This window comes from Bactrocera neohumeralis, chromosome 4 (assembly GCF_024586455.1).
Source record: "Bactrocera neohumeralis isolate Rockhampton chromosome 4, APGP_CSIRO_Bneo_wtdbg2-racon-allhic-juicebox.fasta_v2, whole genome shotgun sequence".
Classification (NCBI taxonomy): Eukaryota; Metazoa; Arthropoda; class Insecta; order Diptera; family Tephritidae; genus Bactrocera; species Bactrocera neohumeralis.
Genome location: NC_065921.1, coordinates 66972683 through 66994294, shown reverse-complemented (window position 1 = coordinate 66994294; position 21612 = coordinate 66972683). Strand labels below are relative to the sequence as shown.

The window sequence follows — 21612 nt, the reverse complement described above, 5'->3', positions numbered from 1 at the left end:
TGGCAACAGCAGCCGCCGTTGTATGACTTCATTTTACGTGTTGCAGGTTGGGCGAGATTTCCGATATGTTCACGTGTAACACACAGACAGGCTTCCAACAGTGCGCTTACACTTACTAAGTACATAAATACATAAACAACAAAAACAACTTCATTTGCGCTTGCAACAAATGAGATTAGTTGCAGGTTTCGTTGATGTTGCGAAAAGTGGCATTTTGTGTTGCCGCTGTTGTTATTGTTTGTATGTAGTGCAATGGGCATTAAATTACTTACGGATTTTAATTGTTAATTAGTTGCTTAGCTTTGCTTTGTTGCGTTTTCTGTCGAAAAAGCAATCTGTAACATTTGCAAGGCTTGCCACAAATAGTTTAGAAAGGCGGAAGTATGAAGGAGGCGCGAAAAATAAAAAATATGTTTTGTTCTAAAGCTTACGAGCTTTTCTTGTTTTAAATGAAGTCCTTAGCTTGCGTTGCTTCTAAAAATACAACTTGAAGTCGAATAATAAGGAAACTCCACTCCTACTTCTTACACGGTTATAGCCGAGTTTACAACAGCGCGCCAGTCGTTCTTCCTTTTCGCTGTTTGGCGCCAATTGGAAATACCAAGTGTAGCCAGGTCCTTCTCCACCTGGTCTTTTCAACGGAGTGGAGGTCTTCCTCTTCCTCTGCGTCCCGGCGGGTACTGCGTCGAATACTCTTATAGCTGGTGTATTTTCATCCATTCGAGCGACATGACCTAGCCAGGATAGCCACTGCTACTTAATTCGCTGAACTATGTCAATGTCGTCATATTTCTCGTACAGCTCATCATTTCATAGATTGCGGTGTTTGCCGTTGCCAATACGAAAAAGGCCATAAATCTTTTGCAGAACTCTCGAAAACTCGTAACGTCGAACCATCAGATGTTGTCATCGTCCATGCCTCAGCGCCATATAGCAGGATGGAGATGTTGTTAGAAGAAGCACCTGTTGGCAAGAGCTATTCTGCGTTGGATTTTTTGACCTCGCCCACAGCCAGACCATTAGGCTTCACTTCCTTATATTGCGGAGATTCCAAGTTCAAACATAGCGACTTAGAGTCAGTTCCTTTTCTTGCTGCCGAAGGCGACTGTAAAATCGACGAAGAGGTGGTGTGTGTCGACCCTCTTTTCACGGATCTTTTCAAAGATTTGGCGCATGGTGAATATCTGGACAGTTATTCATTTTCGAAGCGTAAGGCCAAACTGATAAGGTCCAATCAGTTTGTTGACGGTGGGATTTAGTCTTTCACATAATTCTTTCGATAGCACAATACGATGTCAGTCTTTAATTTTACGAGGACACCTTCCCAATTAAGGATATTTCAGATGCGTCATCAAAAGTTGGGTATCTCATACGAGGCTATTTTTCCTTTTTTCATTTGGGCGTTTTTTACGTAGCGGGTCCCAAACCCAGCGCGAAGCCCTGTGAAGGTTGGTTCGCCTACCCACTTTAGCTCGCCTTCAAATGGATGTTCTTTGACTACACAGAGGATACTTGGTCTAAGACCGGAAGTCGTCAGCTGCTTGAGCCATATCTGGCCACTCTTAAGTGAATGGCGCTCAGAGAACTTTTCTCACTTGCGTGTATTTATACACATGACTCCATCCTCCATATCAGCTAAGTTTAGTCAATTATTCCTCCTTTTGATATTATTCTATACGTATTAGCTGCTTTAATTTGTGTGAAGTATTTTTTTTTCATAATGATACTTTTTTGTCTCTGGATCCTTTTTGGGATATCGCCTAAGTGATTTTTTTCCGAGTTAATCTTGTCGCTTTAACTGTTTTCTTCTTTTTATTTCGCCAAAGAAGGTATTCACCATTATTTTTTTTCAGAAGTTCATACATTTTTTAGAAAATTTTTCCTTAAAATATTTCACTCTGTCTCTTTCTTATTCTCACTCTCTCTCGCTCTTTATCAAAAGTGGCAGCCCTCTAGCTCATTTTTGTCATGAAAGACTTCACATAAAAATTCCTTTGCTATTCGAAGTCGGATTAAAACAGAGAGACCTATTGCAGTCGGGATAACATAAAAATAATAACAACCTCGGAACAATTAAATCTAGGTTTATGAATCCAAGAACTTATACCTCTTAACCCGCAATCTATCAGGGATCTTGTGCTATATTATGTTGAAATGTTCGAACCCTTTTGCAAATTATTCTTGATGGTTTGCCTTAAGCGGAGTTTTACGCTACGGTTCTTTTCCTAAACAGCCATTGCTTCCACAAACTATTGCAGCCCTGTTCCACGTTGCTATTCTTCAATTTTTTTTTAGTAAACATTTAGTGCAACCACTTTCGACCTTTTTAGCAGTCACTGGAGCAATAACACGAACAATAGCAATAACAACAACTACAACAATTATCATACTTGCAAAATTACTCGTAGCAACGTCTTTGGAACCTTTGACATTGCGAGGTGTGTGTCGGAGGCGTGTGAGACAAAAAACAAAACAACAAATACGTGCTAGAGGTGGAAATGACAGTAGAAAACAAAAGTTGCAGCAAATAGTAAAAAGTAAAAGTTTGGAAGACGAAAATAGAAAAAGACCAGGTGTTGCAAATACACATATTTCTTTTATTCAAAGCTTCGAAACAGCTGATGAAGACATGGAAGCAGTAAAACTAAGAAAGGCACTTGGAAGAGGAATAAGCTGTGAAAAGGAAGTTGAAAAGAGCAAAAAATAAGAATTTCTTGCATACAAAAATGCAACGCTGCGTTTGCAAGTACATATGTATGTTTGAATGTGTAACTTTGAAGCCGCGTTCATGCACCCATAAGCCTCGGTCGTCAAGCACAAGCGTCAATAGTTAGTTAAATGCAAAGCGGTTGCAACAGCAACAACAACATTAGTAAAATAGCACACTCGCGACCCGCACCAGCGCACATCACGACGTGCCACAAAAACTCTTGAACTTTAAATTAAAGCGACCAACGGCAAAAACGGCTGCCAACAACACGACGACGAAGCACAAGAAGAGCAACAAAAGCGCCAAAACACAATAAAAACTGCCAGACAGTCAGCCTTGCGAGCGAGCAGACAGACAAACAGTCAGTCAAAGCAGACAGCCAAGCAGCAGCAGCAGTCACAGTGGCTCAGCAGGGCTAACGGACTACCTGCAAAAGAACAGTTGTCAATGTTATTGTTTTTTCTGCTTTTGATTTTTAACTTTTTTTTTAATTTGTTGTTTTTTCTGCTTTTTCGGACTGCTGCTCAAAGCGCTCTTAGTAGAGCTTGCCAGCTATTGAGGCTGCCGATCGTGGCCTAAAGTGGCTTGCAACCTGCTGGCTGACAGCAAGCAGCGCCCGCCACGCTCCACCCGCACCCCTTAACTGCACATATGTGTACGCTTACTGCGAACCACGTTCCTTAGGCTAGCAACCCACACCGACACCGCACAAACGCTCGAACATACACTTGCTTATTGGCGGCATCGGCATTCTTTTCGAGTGCGCAAAGCCGCACCTCCGGTTTCTCAGCGCGAAAAACGGCACAGAAAAAATAGTGCCGAGCTTGTTTTTTTGCTGCAGCTTCTTTTTCATTACGATTCTTTAGCGCTGCGCTGCTGTAACCGGCATTTTCGTCGCATTTTGCATTGCTTTGCACTGCAATTGCCGCAAATTGTGGCAAACGTACGGCAATTGAATGTCGCCATTCGCCTACGACACATTTCAACTTGTTGGCAACATCGCTGTTGCTGTTATTGTTGTCAAGTGTTGCTAAAATCCTAGCACTATTTGCTCACCGCTGCTCAGTGTGGAGCGCATGTTGACTTTGCTGTCATTTGGGTCACCTCACTTGCGCCAAAAATGGATGCTTGCCTTACTTATGTGTACTGCCATCCAGTCGATATTGTTGTTGTAGTGTGGCCGATGTTTGCGCCACTGGTCACTTTTGGCATTTCTCATTTGGCTGAGAAATACCTTTTAGGGCCCGCTGTTTTGGCATTTACTCTGAGTGTGTTCGTAATTTTGTAGAGCTTTCAGGCAGTCGGTAGAGCTTTTTGGGATTGTAGCTTTCGAAAATTCCGAATTGTATAATTTACCTAGAAATGATCCCGCTGTTTTGGAATTTACATTCAGTGTGTTCGTAATTTTTGTAAAGCTTTCAGAGAGTCGGTAAAATTGTTTGGGAATGTAGCTTTCGAAGAATCCGAATTGTATATTTTACCTCGAAATGATCCCGTTATTTTGATATTTACTTTGAGTGTGTTCGTAATTTTTGTAGAGCTTTCAGGGAATTGGTAAAACTTTTTGGGAATGTAGCTTTCGAAAATTCAGAATTGTATATTTTACTTCGAAATGATGCCGCTGTTTTGGAATTTACTTTGAGTGTGTTCGTAATTTTTTAGAGCTTTCAGAGAGTCGGTAAAATTTTTTGGGAATGTAGCTTTCGAATATTCCGAATTGTGCATTTTACCTCGAAATGATCCCGTTATTTTGATATTTACTTTGAGTGTCTTCGTAATTTTTGTAGAGCTTTCATTCAGTCGGTCACGCTTTTTGGGAATGTAGCTTTCGAAAATTTCGAATTGTATTTTTAACCTGGAAATGATGCCGCTGTTTTGGCATTTACCTTGAGGGTGTTCGTAAGAGAGTTTTGTAGAGTTTTCAGGCAGTCGGTAGAGCTTTTTGGGAATGTAGCTTTCGAAAATTCCGAATTGTATATTTTACCTCGAAATGTCTATTCATAATCCAGCAACTAAACGCTTTTATTAAAATACTAGTAGTTAAAACGTCTTCATAACTTCAAAGTTAGAGGAGCAAAGCTTACAGAAGAATTAGTTAGAAATCATAATAAGGAATTCTAATTCATTACCAACTATTTGATAACGTCAAGTGGTCTAAGCTAAGGTCCAAACTAGCTGCGAAACAAATATATGCGGTGCCGAGCATGGTTTCCCAAATTATGAAGATTGCAGAGATAATTGAAATTCTCGAATCTTATTGCTTCGTGGAGCTGAATAGCATCGTTAAACATTAAGGATTAAAGATGATCTTTAACTTGAAAAGTTTCAATTTCAAACGCAAAATCATAACGTATTCTAGAAAACCAGAGCTTACTTCAAAAGCTAATTAAACTTGTTTTCTTTACAGTCTGTTGAAGTTTAAGTCCTTTTCCAGCAATTGAGTTAATCTAAAAAAACGTTTGCATTCTCTTTCTTTTTAGCGTCCTGGAACCCCATCCGGTCCCGGACCACGCCCACCAGGCCCACAACGCCCATCGCAACCTGGACCCGGCGAGCCTGTAAGTAAACTCACTAAGAAAATTGCGTTTAAAATAGTGTTAAAATTAATGAGTTTTTGCTAAGCTTTCATTATGAATTCCAAAAGTTTTGCAGTTTCTCAACAAAAGCTTTCTAGGCACTCTTTTGCCATTAATGTCTAAAAAAGGCTAAAGAATTATAAACCATAGATAATGCTATTAAATATTCGAAATAACAGAAATTTAATACGAGAGCTTTTATATGTTCTGGCAGAGCTTTAATTGGCGCTGAATTAATTTCTTTTGATTTTATGTTAAAAACTGTTAATCGAAAATTATGTGAAAGCACAATATTTTAGAGCTTTCAAAAATAAATGAAAAAGCTAAAATTGAAAGCTTTGCAAGAACTTTAACTTTGACTAAAAAACTACAAAAAAAATTCTACATAAATCTAAAGTCTTCAAAAATTTTGGCCTTACAAAAATTAAATATGAATGTATTATTCTCTTTCACATTTCATGAAGTTTAACTAGGCGAGCTTTTAATCACTAAGTGCTTTCCGTAATTTAAATATTCATTAAAAATTTACTAACCTAATTGTCTCCACAGGGTCACGTTCACGTCCCCGGCATGCCATTCGACTTCGAGTACGCCGTCAATGATGTTGAGACCGCCAACGATTATGCCCACAAAGCTTCGAGCAATGGTGATGTGGTGACCGGTGAATATCGCGTTGCACTGCCCGATGGTCGCACACAGATCGTACGCTATACGGCCGACTGGAAGACTGGCTACCATGCGGATGTCAGCTACGAGGGTGAGCCACAATTTCCACAGGGTCCCGGCGGCCGGCCCGGCTACAAATACTAAGGGAGTACACGCTGAATGATGTTGGAGCGCCGGAAGCACACTCTTGCACGCACGCACACAAACATACACTCACTCACTTGCTCACACACACACTTAACTGCAATTAAGGCTACAGCAACTGCCACAACAACAATAAACTACCACTGCCCCACATGAAGATGAGACAACGATAAGGCGATGCATTTTTTTTGGAAAAAAGAAATTCCTGAGATGTAAATTTTTGTTTAGTTTAAATCCATCGAATTTTTATTATTAGTTTAATTTTTAATAAGTTTTTAGTATTGAAATTTTTTTATATGTTTTTAACTAATATACACCGAGTAGTTCTCATATATTTTTCGAAAAGAATGAAAAATAATAATATTCATTTTAACTTTTTCGTATGCAGTATTTCAAATGTTCAAACTCTTTACGAATAAATAAAAAGACATAAAATGAAACGAAGAAGCATGCCATTTCCTATTTTTCAAATGTTTTAAACACAATGAAGCTTTCTACCAGTGAAAGCTTGAACATATTACTTCGTGTGTGAGTTTCTTTCCAAAATGAGCTTTAGTTTCTTAATATTATAAAAACACGACTTTCTAACAGCAAAGCATTGGATATAAAGTGAAACAGGTAGGTAGTAATCACTTGGAGACAGGTCCGGACTATAAGGTGGATGCATAAGAACTTTCCAGCCAAGCTCGGTGCTTCTGCCGACTCACTATTGAGACTTTTAGCCCAACGTTGTCCTGATGGCATATTTTTCTCTTCTCATATCTCTAATACTTTCGAAAGCTGGACGCTTTTTAAATTTCCTCAGACAGTTCAAAACTGTTGACAGTATAGATCCAAATTAAGTGTTTGATCGTAGGAATATGAGGATATGCTTGGACTAGATGATTCCCTGCCAATATCCGCCGATATTTCTCAACCTTTGTTCAATTTCCTTTACAAAAAGCCTTAAGCTCACTGTTTAGGATTATTTGCGTTAGTTTTATGTTTATTTTCTAATAATGTTAAGTCTGATCTGGCAATACTGTTTTATCTAAGCTTTCTATTTCTCATCTCTCTTTATCATACATTTCTGTTTTGGTATTTTAAATTCCTTTGCACTCCTATAAATACCGGAGTTCATGTATGTACAACTTCTCTGATTGTAACTTAGTGCTGATGGTACTCATCTCAATAAAGCATTGAGAACTCTACCCGCTGGTAAAATTGATTATTTAACACTCACTTTAAAGAGCTTCCAGTTTCCGTGCTAATGCTTGAATTCAAAGTTTTCTTCTGAAAAACTCACATTAAACAACTTTAGTGCTTATACTCTGACGATGTGCCCAAACGTGAAATCATCTGCTCACCGAAGTGTTCAATAAATCGATTGATTTATGCGACGTGTGGGAAATGGCGGCGTCTTATTGAAACCAAATGTCACCCAGACCACGAGCTTCAATTTCAGGCATCAAATAGTCGGTTATCATGGCGCAATAACGGTCGCCATTGGCGGTTACGTTCTCACCGAAATCATTTTTGAAGAAATGTGGACCGATGATTCCACTGGCTCACAAACCACAACAAACCGTTTTGTTTTTTTTTCTGGGTGAAATGGCAGATCTTGAATCTCTTCAGTTTGCTATTTGTTTCAAATGCGGCAATTGTGCTTTTTTGCATACCCATTGAGCTGAACAAAAATTTGGTTCGAAAGCGTTGGATCTTCCTCGAACTTTTCAAGAGCCCATAGAGCGAAGCGATGTCCTTTGGGAAGTTCAAGTGGCTTCAGTTCTTGCGCAAGCTGTATTTTGTACGCTTTCAATTTAAGATCTCGACGTAAAATGCGCCAAGTCGTTCCATACGTCATTCCGAGTTGCTACGAACAACGCCGAATCGACTCTTCACGGTGTTCGTGTACACTCTCAGCTACGGCTACTATTTTCTCTTCACTGCGTGTTAGACGTGGTCTATTCGGTCGAATATTATCCCATAATAAATGCTGGATCTGAAGATGGATTAGGGTATTGTGAATAGTACGCTCAATGGGCCGATTATGTTGAACATAAGTTGAGCGAAGCGCGCGAAAATATTCTTTACAGAACGTGAATTTTATTTTTTGTGATGGGTCATTGAGTAGAACATATATTTTTTCATTGTAAAAGCAAGAAAAACTTTAGTTAAAGCTCACATAAGCTTATATTTTTAATTAAACTTAAATTTTTATTTTGTTTTAACAATTAAATTTTTATTTTGTTACAACAAAATTTAAGTTCAAGAGAAAGCTAAGTGCACTTATTGTATACACTCTGGATGAAGTTTATAGCCTCATACTACCAAAATGTGAGTATCTAACATCCAATTAATAAAAAGCTTGATTTCTGAGATTTGATTCACCTTTCTTTACTGACCGTCCCTTTTATATAGTATTTGCTATCCTTTTCCTTTTTTTACTCTTACTTTTACTTTTAATGAGTGTTGCAGCTGTACTTGAAGTTTTAGACGCTAAAGCTTTTATTTATTTGGGTTTTTTCACTTTCCGTCTTTGCTGCTTATTTTCGCTTCGTCGCGACTCCCACGTGGTCACATAATTTACGACTTTGTAGCCAATAAAAATTGTCTGCGGCTAAATGAACGTGAAACGCATCTTAGTAGAAGATTCTTTAAGGATTTCGGCGATTAAATTTTACTAAAGAACAACTTTCTGCTGTTAATATTGCTTTCCAAAATAGTAGACAATGTTCAATGAATTATAGATGACCACAAACATTACATTTATAAGCTCTATTTCGTACTATTTCACTAGGTTTCATGTTTCTCTAGCTATTATAATTAATTTTTGACCTGAGACAACCTTGATCCTTTGGTCAGTGAGCAGACCTACAATATCGCCGCTATCCGTTATAATTTGAGAAAATTCAAAGACTGTAAGGATCGAACATCGGTCGAACAACCCAAGAGGTCTTTGAAAGAACGCTTGAATGTTGTAGTATATGATGGCTCTTCCTCTTCGCTAGTAAAAATTGGTATCACAAATTTTTGATGAACCACGCACAATTGCAGATGCACAAGAGAGTTTAGTTAATGGGCATTCCAAAGACACCGTGAGTTATATGCAGTCTGAAATATCTCATAAAATTCAATTAATAATGAAAGCACGTTGAGTTCCTTGTTCGCTGATTCCGGACAACAAGTGCGATTGGCAGATCACATTGCCGCAGTGTTTCACAAGGTTTAAACGCAAGCCGAAAGATTTTCGGCGTGGTATCGTAACCCTCCACCAAACATAATTCCACTGATGCACATCATAGGCCAAATTACGTTTGAAAAAGTGGACTTGACCTAGCAAACTTACTCCGAATGTGGCGAAGACTTCGACTTTTACTTCGATTACCTTGCGACGGGCGATTGGCGCTATTCGATGCCGAATTGCAAAAAACGGTACTATTTGTAGAAGGAAAGGTAGTTTCCATCATCACGACGCCTCAGCAGAGTCGCTACTACCGTTGCCACTGCCAAACTCATCGAATTAAACTACGAAAGCCCCCTCCACTGAAATCTTTAATGTTAGTCTCGTCTAATTGCAAAGCCACGTCCAGAAACCGTGGTCTTCGTGAGGGTTAAAAAAGTTGGAGCATTGCTTGTGTTGAGCTAAATGGGGGCTCTATTGTGAAATAACTGGCGATTTTTTCCAATTATTTCATTTATTTTTGTAGTCTATGTACTTATCGGACCGCCTTTGTGTCATCTGAGATGAAGTATGAAAAAGTAACTGTTAAACAATGTATAAACCATTGGTCGCGAGAGCATACTGAAATTATGGCAGTGGAAGCATAACACCAAGAGATGGTGAACCCGATTCCCCAATCGATGACGATGGAGCAGACGTTCCATTGCCCGACCATGAAGAAGTTCGAATAGTAATTACCCGTCTCAAGAACAACAAAGCGACGAGGCCGATAGATTGCCGGCTATTCAAACATGGCGGCGAAAAAGTGATAAGGAGCATGCGTCAGCTCTTTGTAGAATATGGTCGTACGAAAGCATGCCCAACGACTGGAATTGAAGTGTGCTCTACCCAATCCATAAAAAGGGAGACCCCACAATCTGTGCAACTAGCGTGCGATAAGCCTCCTCAATATCACGTACAAGGTGCTATCGAACGTACTGTGTGAAAGACTAAAGCCCACACCTTATCAGTGTGGCTTTAGGCATGGAAAATTCACAACAGACCAGATATTCACCATGCGCCAATGCGAAGGAAATGGGTGTGGTAGTGAACGAGGGCAAGACAAAATATCTCCCGTCATCAAACAAACAGTCATCGCACTCGCTACTTCGCGCCCGCGTCACTACTGAATGTCATAAATTTGAAATCGTAGAAAATTTTATCTATTTTGGAATCAGAATTAGCAGCAACAACAATGTGAAATGAAATTCAACGGAGAATAAGTCTTGCTTACCAAATACTTTTCTTATAAACTGTGTAGACAGCCTTAGCGAGCATATCACACACTTATTCAGTTACTCACTACAAAATGGTGTCTTCCCAACTATATGGAAATCATCCTACATCTGTCCGATTCACAAGGACGGCCCAAAGTCTGAGGTCGTTAGCTATAGGCCAGTTTGGATCCAATCAGCTTTGACCAAGCTTTTCGAGAAGATAGTTCTTCCACAACTCACTGCATTCTTCACAAATATTATCACCAACAAGCAGCATGGTTTCGTCGGCGGAAGATCGACTTCTTTTAACCTGTTTATCTAGGTAAATTGCCTACTAGATGCCCTAAACAATGGCCACTCAGCTCACACCATTTACACCGATTTCAGCAAGGCTTTTGACATGGTGGATCATACTAAGTACTTAGACGATACGGTATATGCGGTAATGCACTGTTTTGGATTCAATCATGTCGTACAGGAAAGCATTTCCATATCAAAGTAGACGGATACCTCAGGAGTACCTCAGGGGTCACATCTGGGGCCTATTCTCTTTAATATCTTCGTAAAGGATATTGGCGATAACTTTCAATCAGAATTTTTGCTTTATGCAGACGATTTGAAGATCTTCAGAATGATAACCGGTGAGCAAGACCTTCGAGTTCTTCAGAATGACATAGACAAGCTTTCGTTGTGGTGCCGATTAAACAAATTGGACTTGAATGTCAGAAAATGTGTAACTGTATCCTACTCACGGTCACATATCAGAATACCAGCTAATTATTATCTAAACGATGAGTTGTTAAGTGAAGTGGATCATGTAAAGAACCTGGCTATCATCATAGACAATAAACTGACGTTTAACAAGCATATTGAGAAGATCACTCTCCAGGCTTTTAAAGTTCTGGGATTCATTACTAGAACTAGTAAGGATTTCATGAATCCCATCTCACTGTTACGCCTTTATTCATCAATGGTTCTGCCAATTTTAGAATATGGCACTGTAATTTGGACGCCTTATACCGATGCTGCCTCTAGTCGTATTGAAAAAATACAATCAAAGCTATGTAAATGTCTTGGCTATCGATATGGTATTTCTGGTGGTTACAACACAGTGTCTGATGTCTATAAACACTACTATCAGCAGCCTGCAAGAACGTCGTCAAGTAGCTGACATGATATTTTTTTCAAAGTCGTGAACGGCCTTATCGATGCGCCAGACATCATCAGCAGTTTCGAATTTGCATCAGTGGGTCTCTCACTGAGACGTAACCGTCTCCTGAAGACTATGAAAACTACCAAGAGCTACGTTCTCAATGGTCCTCACAACCGTCTGGCCTGGCTCGTCAACTAATTACATAGTGATGTGGACTTCTGTAGCGGATCACTCAGTGCCTTCATCCCGGATATCAAATAACGTCTACTGCAATATTTCTAGTCTCACCTTTTCCACTTTCTCCTTCCTAATTTGCTATTCTTATAATTTTTGTTCAATTTATAGTTTTATTTATACTAGTATTAAATACTATTAATCCCTTTCTCTTAATTACATAACAAATATTATATAATTTTAAATTTTTTAGTTGTATAATGCCGTTTGGCGTATGTATACTTAAATAAATAAATAAATAGTTATATAAAAGAAGACGACTTCTATAACAAATTACGACAACACTATGTTTTCTTTTAATAAATGTTAAAACATGTGATTTTTTTAATGTTAAAAACAGCTGTCTTATAAATCTCCAACGGCAGTGAGAACTGTTTGGATTAGTGAATAGATTATATATAATTATATATATATTTATTATATTAAATATATAATCTAATCACTTATAGTTTTTGATCGAAACATGGTATTAGAGGGCGCGTAAGCACATAAGGGTTAATAACATGCATAGCGACATCTGCCGTCTTCTAGCTAGATACAACAGCGCGGGCAATGACATATTGCAGCGGTGGCGGCATATGATAAAAATAATAACAATGACAACAACACAAGTCAACAAGCCATATGGACAAACAATCTCAGAAGCATGAAAATCTCGATAATTTAAATAAAACATCTGTTTCTTATATTCAAATATATTGTTATTTATTTTTTCTTAAATATTTTCGTTCAATTATTCAATAATTTTTAACATTCTGGTAGAACATAAAATTTTAACGCAACAGCATTAACATTTGGACTTTTTTAGAGGAATTTTTTTCAATGAGACTTTTTTATTTGTAGCTTTTGTCTTCTTTTACATGTAATAGTTTTATATATATATATACATATAATATATTTTTGTTACAATTATAAAATTATACTTCTTTGTGCTTAATTATGATTTGTAGTTTTTTTGTTTGTTTTTTATTATAATTTTTTTCTTACACAAACTCGAAGTTGTTAAATATTATTTAGTGTATTTTGGTGTTTTCTTTACTTATATACCGAGTTATATATTATATATAGTATGTATGTATGTATGTATATATGTATAAATATATATGTATATTAAACATAATTTATATTAATATTATAGTAATTTACACTTAGATATACATACTTAATATTTTTTTTTTATTTTAATTATTTAATAAGTATTTTTATTTTTTACTAATATTTATGAGATAGCCAGCCGTCCATTGTAAATATGCTTAATTGCTTATTTAATTACATTTATATTAATTTAATAGCAAATTTTTCATTCTATATTGATTTTCGAAATTTTTATTGTTGAATGAGGTTTTTTTATAGTAATTATTTTTAAGATTTTTCTTGTTTATTTTATTTAAAAGCTTAAACTTTTACATCTCACTTAATCTAAATAAAAAATGTTTAGTAAATTTCGTCTTATTTTTTATTTATTAATATTATTATATATTATTGTTTTTATTTCATTGTTTTTTTTACTCTCAAATTTTAAGCTTAGTTTTATTCTTGTTGCTGGAGTGGTTAAATATAAGTGCCTTTACGGGTTTAAACCAGTTTGGAAGATTGCAGATTTCATTTCATTTATAAAATTTACAATAAGGATATTTTAATTATATTTACTTGCTCTTTAAAAATGCTACTAAAAAGGTAGGTTATCTATGGGTATTTATATGTATGTATATGTGTGTGTGCTGGAGATGAGTTTTAAGTAGATAAAATATTTCAAACACAATTTAAAGTAAAAAAATAATAAATCACTAATTTAGCATAATTTAAAAAAAAATTAAAAATTAAAAGAAGTACTATTAATATAAAAGTACAATTAGAAGTATGTTTTAAATAATAAAATTGTTAAAAATAGTTAATAGTAACATAATTTGTTTTAAACATTTTTTTTAATAATAAATATTTTTAAACAAAAAATTTTTTTTAAATTTGTGCAAAATATAAAAGCCAGGCAACAAAAAATAATTTATACAAAAACATATGTAATATTATAATTTAATTATGAAACAAAAATTATGTTTTCAGAGAAAATATATAACAAATATTTTGAGTGTATGAGTTATAATATAAGTGAATACATACAGTTGAACTTCCCTAACTCGAATCACCATAATACACAAGAGACCTTCGAGTTATGGAGAAATCCGAGTTATGGAAGTTCAACTGTATTTTGTGTAAAATGTCATTTATGTAAATAAAATTAAATTTAACACATTTTAATGAATTTTTGTCTACAAAAGAAAAAAAATAAAAAAATATAAAAAAAATATAAAAATAAATATATAAAAAATAAATAAAAAAATAAAAAAAATAAAAAAAAATAAATAAATAAAATAAATAAAAAAATTAAAAAAAAGAAATAAAAAAAATATAAAAAATAAATAAAAAAAATATAAATAAATATAAAAAATAAAAACAATGTATAAAATAAAAAAAGAATTATATAAAAATGCAAAAAATATAAAAAGTAATGAAAAAATTACAAAATATTGAAATAAAAATAATAAGATTAACAATAAACTATTAAAAAAAATTCAAAATATCTAATGTATTTATCAAATTAATATAGTATTTGTAGCAATAAGTTAATGCAGTTTAAGTCAATTTAATCTAACATAGCCGCTTTCATTTCCAGTAAAAATCACTTATTTCAAGCTACCACTTCGAAGCGCATATTTATGATAAACCACAGCACTAAATCACGTATCAGTTTGGCAGAATAACTCAACTGGACTTGAAATGCGTTAAATTGACTTAAGCTACTTTAAGATATGCATATGTAACAAGACATTCGTATATTGCCTCAATCACTTTCTTTGTAAATTTGTTGCAGATCTCATGTAGTTGAAAAATTATGCCAGTCAATGCGCGATTAATCGAAACTACTCACAAAATTCATGAAAAACGCTTTATTTTTATTATCGAAACTACTCACAAAATTGCTGAGTCACGTTTAACATTACTTTGTTTTTCTAAACAGAATTTTTTTAGTTAAGCACATGCTTTGGAAATGTTTGATAATTCCAAAAAGTTTTAAAGAAAAGTAGCGAAATGTTCACCGCAAAAACGAGAAAGCTCAAAAATAAAATGTAACTGTAAGATATGTAAAATATTAGTTAAATCTGAGCCCACGGAATACATTAAATATTCAAAGCACATTTGACATTTGCTATGACATTTTTAAGCTTAATAACTTTCCACTTAACACAAAGCACACTATCGAAATTTATCCGTGTTGAATACTTGTAGCTACTAAAATATGAATATTTACAATTTAGTTTTCAAAACTAGCATAGCGCAAACTCACGCCACTCAGCAACGCGCCAAGCGCAGATATTTGAAGGGCGAGTTTCGACGGCAACTTCCACACAAATGAAATTCAGCAATTATTTTTGTGTTAAACCTGATTATTTATTAACTTAATTTATACAGATTATTTGTATGTTTGTATTATTTCGTGTTTTTTGTTTTTATTTTTTTTTTGTGTTTTTATTAAACATTCAATGTAACTAATGCCACATCAAGGCTTTAATCTCACTACAGAAATCTCAACATTTTGAAACACATCAAAATGTTTGTAGTTATTTGTTGTTGTTGCTTTTAATAACAAATTGAAACAAAATAGTGTAGAGCAAAAGCATAACATGACTTCAACGGTTAATTTCAATAATTTTTCGTTTTTTTTTTATTTTTATTACAGCTAAGTAAACAAAACAATGCATAAACTTAAGTAAATTTTTAATATAAAATAATATTTTGCAAAAATTCTTCTAATTGAATATGTAAAAACCATATTGAAAATGCGGACATTATTCAGCAACACAAACGAGTTCATTAGAGCGTAAAATTGTTTTTTTTTTTTTTGTTTTTGTTTTTTGAATATATTACCCGCAATATTTCTTTAACTAAAATTTGCAAGTAATTTTTACTATATTTGTTGCCGGTTACTTAATTTCTTAATTGTTTTTAATTTGTTTTTTGTTTATTACACAGTTATTGTTTAATTTCCCTTAGCATCATTATATTCTGCATATTCCTTTTGTTTATTTTAAAACACTATAGTATCGTTTTTTTCACTTTAACATTCAAGTCGCAATAAAAATATATGCATTTATACCTTCACGATAATATATGTACGTAAATAAAACTAGCTCAGTTTCGCGCATCAGCACTTTGCAGTTTTCATGCAACACACCCGCCCTAATGATTACTATCGCCTCCGATATTGCCATTTTGCTGTTGGCGGACGGAGCGTCTTCGCGTCATAATACGCAGCGCAACACCGCCATTATTGCCACCCGCATCCATGGCTGACTCATCGATCGCCAGACCACTGGTGTGCTCCTCATTTGCCATACCAACCACCGCATTGTCGACAATACTTAGAGGATCCACTGCGGCAATGCCGGTATTAATGCCACCCAACATTTGTTGTTGTTGCGCATTATTACTGCCAACACAATTGCCGGCGTCATAGTCATTGATTTCATTCGATTGCACCGAAGTGCGGCGTAATTTGGACTTTTTTGGTGGCAACGTGCGTGGCGCGGTTACATGCGTCGGCGTAGCAGGCGTGATAACGGCCGGACTATCATTCAGTTCACTGCAATCATAATTACGTTTACGCGAGGCGACTGTGCGTAGCATGGCGCCACCTGCCACAACAGGTGAGGCGGTAATGAAGGGATTCAAAGTATTGTTTCCATCAGCTTCCGGCATTTGTTTAGCCACCGCGATTGGCACATGTGGTTGCTCCTCATTGCCATTGTAGAAGTCTTTTGGTGTGCCATAGTTGCGTAGACAAGAATTTTCATCGATGGTCTCCAAAGGTCGAGTTGCAGCATATTTTAATTCGTTGGCATTGTTGAGCGTATTGTGCGTTGGCGGAAGAACAGTGGTGTTGACGTTGTTAATAGTTGCGGCGTTAGTGTTGTAGGGTATGGCACAGGTTTCGGCAACATTTACTGTCATGTTGCAAGGAGCAACAGCGCCATTATGGCTACTGTGCAGAGCAGGGGTATTGGCATCAGTGACTTCTGCATCTGTTACTTTAATAGTATTCTCATTGTCCAAACTGCCAGTTTTCAATTGATAATTTTCCTTCTCCAAAGTTAGTATGCGATCGCGGGTGGTCTTCAGTTCTTGCTGCAGGAATAAGATTGTACTTTGCATGCCTTCAACATCTTCGTCTAATTCGGGCAGAAAATCGTCGACCTCTGTGGAAGGAAGGAGAAATGTATATGTAGTAAAAAAAAATAAAAAAAAATTTAAGTATAGGTATTTTCCAGATTGCGTACCTGATTGTGACTTCTTTACTTCTTCGCAAAAGCTTTTTTGCATAGCCAATTCAGTCTCAAGTTTGGCCAAGCGACCGTTGGAAGTCATTTTACCCAGTTCTTCATTTTCCTAGTGAAATGAAATTTTACGAATTATACAATATCTTTAAAATTGATATAGCTTGTGTTGCTTACTTGATATAACAAACGACATTTGGCGATCAAACGTTTGCCAGTATTAGAATCTGGTGTGAATTTCCAGGCGGACAATTCATTTTGGGTTTCCTCCAACTTTGCTTTGGTAGCCTTTAGCTCTTTCTTGAGCTTCTCAAAAAGCAAATTAACAGCGGGATCAAGCAAAGCCGCTCGCAGTGCCAAAGCAGTGGGTGCTTGTGCTGCTTTGTATTCGGCAATTTGGCTCTGCAATAAATATCACAAGATAGAAAATTAATTTAAATGTAAGGAACCATACATTTTCTTAGAACATACCACATAATCCTGAAATTCTTGCTCCTTATTGGCCAAACGGCGCATGAGTATTTTTTCGCGCCGTTGTGCATCAACGCATTGCTGCGATAAGCGCGTCTGTTCCAGCTTGAGATTTTCAATTTCATCTACATTAACGACGAAGAGAATTGCATATTTAATTTAAGAATTTATACATTATATGGTACATGACTTTTAAATATACAAATATTTGTTGTAAATATATAAACATAAGCTAATATACATATGTGATAAAAAATGATTACATGTTTAAAAATATAACATAAATCGAATATACATACATACATAGATTATATGAACAAGTTATAATAAATAATTATGTACATTTTGTTTCTAAATTGAACTTAATACGAAATCATACCAATACTGGGTGCAACAAGGTGCGTTTGTGTGCGAATTGCCGCACATTTCGTGAATTTCGAGTTGGCATTTTTGTTTTCTGAGTGTGTTGACTCTGCGATTTGTTGCGTTACGTTACGTTGTTGTTGTGTATATTTATTTGTCTTGGAGGACGGTCAGCTCAGTGTTGAAGAGTGTGACAACAGACCATTCAGAGCAGTTCGTATCGTTATGTATATTGCGACGCGAATGAAACGCCAATATTTTTTTACCAAAACAGTATAGAAAAACTACAAAGCGAATTTTTTTCTAAATTATTTTTCGCAATACACAAACACAAGTAACGAACATAATGATATTTTTTCAATTTATTTTTCCCGCACAACCAGCACTGTAAATTATTTACAAACAGTTATTTTTTTGTGCCATGAAATAAATATTAAAATATGTAATATATGCATTTTTATCGATAAACTTTTCTCTCAAATGCTTTTTGATTTTAGATTCAATCGATCAAAATGCCAACAGCGCACATTTTTTCGGGATAGACACTGGTATATTTTTTTAGATACAGCAATATTTTAGAAAAACACAATTACATCGACAACTAACACTCTTTTCTGACATTTTCAGATAATACCGGTTTGACACTTTGTGAGGTATATATACAATGTTTATGCAAATTTAATTAATTTTATTTCAATGATTGCATATTATTTTCTGTTACGCTTATCTGTACGTAAACAGATTACATTTTTAAAATACTGTTTATAATTTATTTTTCAAATTGATTTCAAGAGCTTTCTGAACTACCACAAGCAAGAAACTTTATATAACATATTTTCTTTTCCGCTTCCTTTTACCATATGTATATTTTTTGGGCCACTCGTTTTTTAACACTCACATCCCACCACAGCATGCATTGCAATACCAGGCTTATTATTTATCAATAATAACCATATTTGAATTTGCATATATTTTTATATATAATTTGTTATACGCTTATTAGCAACACCTTCATGATAACACCAAATTTTTATAGTTTTTCATTTTATAATTATTCATACTAGTAGATTATATTTTCGTTGTAAACTTTTAATGATTTCTGAATATTATATGTATTATTTTGTTATAAAACAGCAGATAGAATTAGATGTATCAGGATAAGAAAAAATATACCAACACCAACGAGGGTGTGGCAGGAACGAAAACAGACGAAGGGATATACAGCAGCATAAAACAGAACACACGACGTATAATATGATACCGACGACGATGTGGCGAAATAGCGTTTACAATACAAATGTTGACCGCTTATATTTTTATTTTTTCTTTATATTTGTTATTATCGTTGACTAAAGAGTGCATGGAGATAAAGACTTAGGAACATAATGATTATATGTAGAGAAAACTTATATTCTTTAATATGGCGATTTTAACACAATAAATTTATATTTATACATAATTACGAATGACTTTTGTAATATACGTATTTTCATAGATTTATATCACTTTATTTTTATTTATATTGTCTCCAAATATTTGTGTTTTTAACACAAATTATAATAAAAAATACACATATTTTTTCATGCACTTTAGTTCTTTTCTTCATTATTTACATTATTATTCTTATTTTCTCACAGTTTTTTCGCACTACATATTTATTAAGCCTTTTAAAACACGATTATTAGCCAGAGTTCAAGAAGGATATACATATACTTCTTTCATCATATATACAATTGCTTTAACATTACTTCACCTCACAATTTCACGCTTACAAACTATGATTTGTGCTACAATAAAATGTTCTGAAAGAGTCAAAAAGAGTGTTCGCTGATCGATTAATAAATTGAGTTTCTAACAAGCAATCATTGCACAAGCTCCACTTAGTACACTTCATTTATTCCAATATTAATGCATTACAGTCATAGCTGGCTAACTTGCATCGAGTATTGGTCTATTCAATATTCTTAATGTACATTTGTCGTAGAGAAAAATTTCAACAATTCAAAAATAAATCAAAGTAAGAGTACATTATTTACTAGTAAAAATATATAAAAAAATGTTTTGAAAAATAAAACGTATTTCAACACACACCGAGTATTTAAGCATACGCTCATACTATTTGTTCATACTTGTCCTTTTGTCTTCAATGTATCTCTAGTTTTTTTACTATTAATTTGATTTTTTGTGTTCAATATATACCTTCGAGCAACCGCTGACGATGTTCGGCAGCAACAACGGCCTCAGCGACAGTGCTTGGCTGTTGCTGCTGCTGTTGAAGTTGCTGCTGCTGTTGAGTCTGATGGTGTTGGCTATGATGGTGCACATGTTGTTGCTGTTGCAGAGTTGGCGGCGGCGATGGTGGCTGATGTTCCACATGTTGATGCATATGCCGCGAATGATGATGATGATGATGATGAGAATGATGATGATGTGAATGATGATATTGATGCGAAGGCTCTTCGCTACCGGATGGCGTTGGCGAGGCAGGCCCAGATGGTGGTGCACCGCCAGCACCTAAACCATTGCCGCCACCCCCACCACCTAGTCCGGTATTACCATGCAAATTTTGTTCGTATTGTTTAGACATTTTATCGTAACTGTTCATCAAAGGTCTTTGATCGTCCATAGTCATTGCAGCGACACTCATTACAGTACAGAGGGCAAATACCGTGCCACAAAACTATTTTATATAAGTTTTTAAATTTTCTTTGATTAAGGTTTTGCTCTAAAAGGGAAGTTAGTTTTGTTGTACACCGCACCTCCAATTTGATTGCTTTCTAAAAACTAACACGCCACGCAGCAGCACGTATGCCTTGTGCGTTTGTTTGGCTTTTTTCACGAGTTGCTTCTCTCGCTTCTTCTCCTTTCCCTTCTCCAACACTTATTTCTTTCTTTCTTTCCTCTGTGCTACTTTTCTATGCTCATATAACTTTTTAATTGCCTATTGCTTCTTCTTCAACTTTTGTGAAATATACGTATATGCATGGAAACTTTCAACTAGCGCTCCGCTGACAATTTTTCACTTCCAATATTTGCGCACTTTCCAACTTTTCCGCTACTTACTTTTATCACTATCGTATTAAATGTGTATTCAACTATATTTTTTCAATATTTTTGTAAGAAAATTTGCACTTTTTCCACAATAAATATTAATTTTTCTACACAGCGAAATCTCGACGCGTCACAACTTTAATTTATGAAAATTCAATATGGTCGTCTTTCACCTTGTGCTCACAGACATGAAAGAGACAGATGTATAAGTTTCTTCGTAAAAAATGGCGAATATACAAAAGGCTTAGCAGGGTTGCATCGGTTATGAAAAAATATATTTAAAGAACGTTTCGTAAGGACGTATGCACTTTTACGTTCTTCGTATTTTTTCAAATTAATATTAATTTTTTAGTACGATATCAACCAATATTAAATATTTTTCTATATGTATATAAAATGTTGAAATCATAAATTCATTTTTTTTATAAACTGGCATGTGTAATTTTAAGTTTTTACAAAATGGGGTAAAAAATAATTTAGTTGATAACCCCACAA

At 35.1% G+C, this 21612-nt stretch overlaps 3 protein-coding genes across 4 annotated transcripts in view; 2 read left to right on the top strand and 1 right to left on the bottom strand.

Annotated features, from left to right (window-relative positions):
* Positions 1 to 6411, top strand: part of LOC126757052 (pro-resilin) — a 56932-nt gene extending 50521 nt beyond the window's left edge. The window contains exons 3-4 of the mRNA XM_050470639.1: positions 5191 to 5268; positions 5836 to 6411. Coding sequence (XP_050326596.1) covers positions 5191 to 5268; positions 5836 to 6096 — 339 coding nt within the window. The 3' untranslated portion in view covers positions 6097 to 6411. The remainder of the gene's footprint in view (positions 1 to 5190; positions 5269 to 5835) is intronic.
* Positions 1 to 21612, top strand: part of LOC126757034 (stomatin-like protein 2, mitochondrial) — a 385292-nt gene that overhangs the window by 187400 nt on the left and 176280 nt on the right. The gene's annotated exons all lie outside the window — the stretch shown is intronic.
* Positions 15325 to 21278, bottom strand: LOC126757020 (pre-mRNA-splicing regulator female-lethal(2)D). 2 transcript variants are annotated; one of them, XM_050470593.1, is made up of 6 exons: positions 21130 to 21278; positions 20266 to 20791; positions 17704 to 17828; positions 17410 to 17634; positions 17236 to 17344; positions 15325 to 17154 (listed from the first exon to the last, which is right to left on the bottom strand). In XM_050470593.1, the coding sequence occupies exons 2-6, from the start codon at positions 20711 to 20713 to the stop codon at positions 16139 to 16141; spliced, it is 1923 nt and encodes a 640-aa protein (XP_050326550.1). In that variant the 5' UTR covers positions 20714 to 20791; positions 21130 to 21278; the 3' UTR covers positions 15325 to 16138. The 2 variants fall into 2 exon arrangements, with proteins under 2 accessions (XP_050326550.1, XP_050326549.1); XM_050470592.1 differs by having other exon boundaries at positions 20266 to 21278.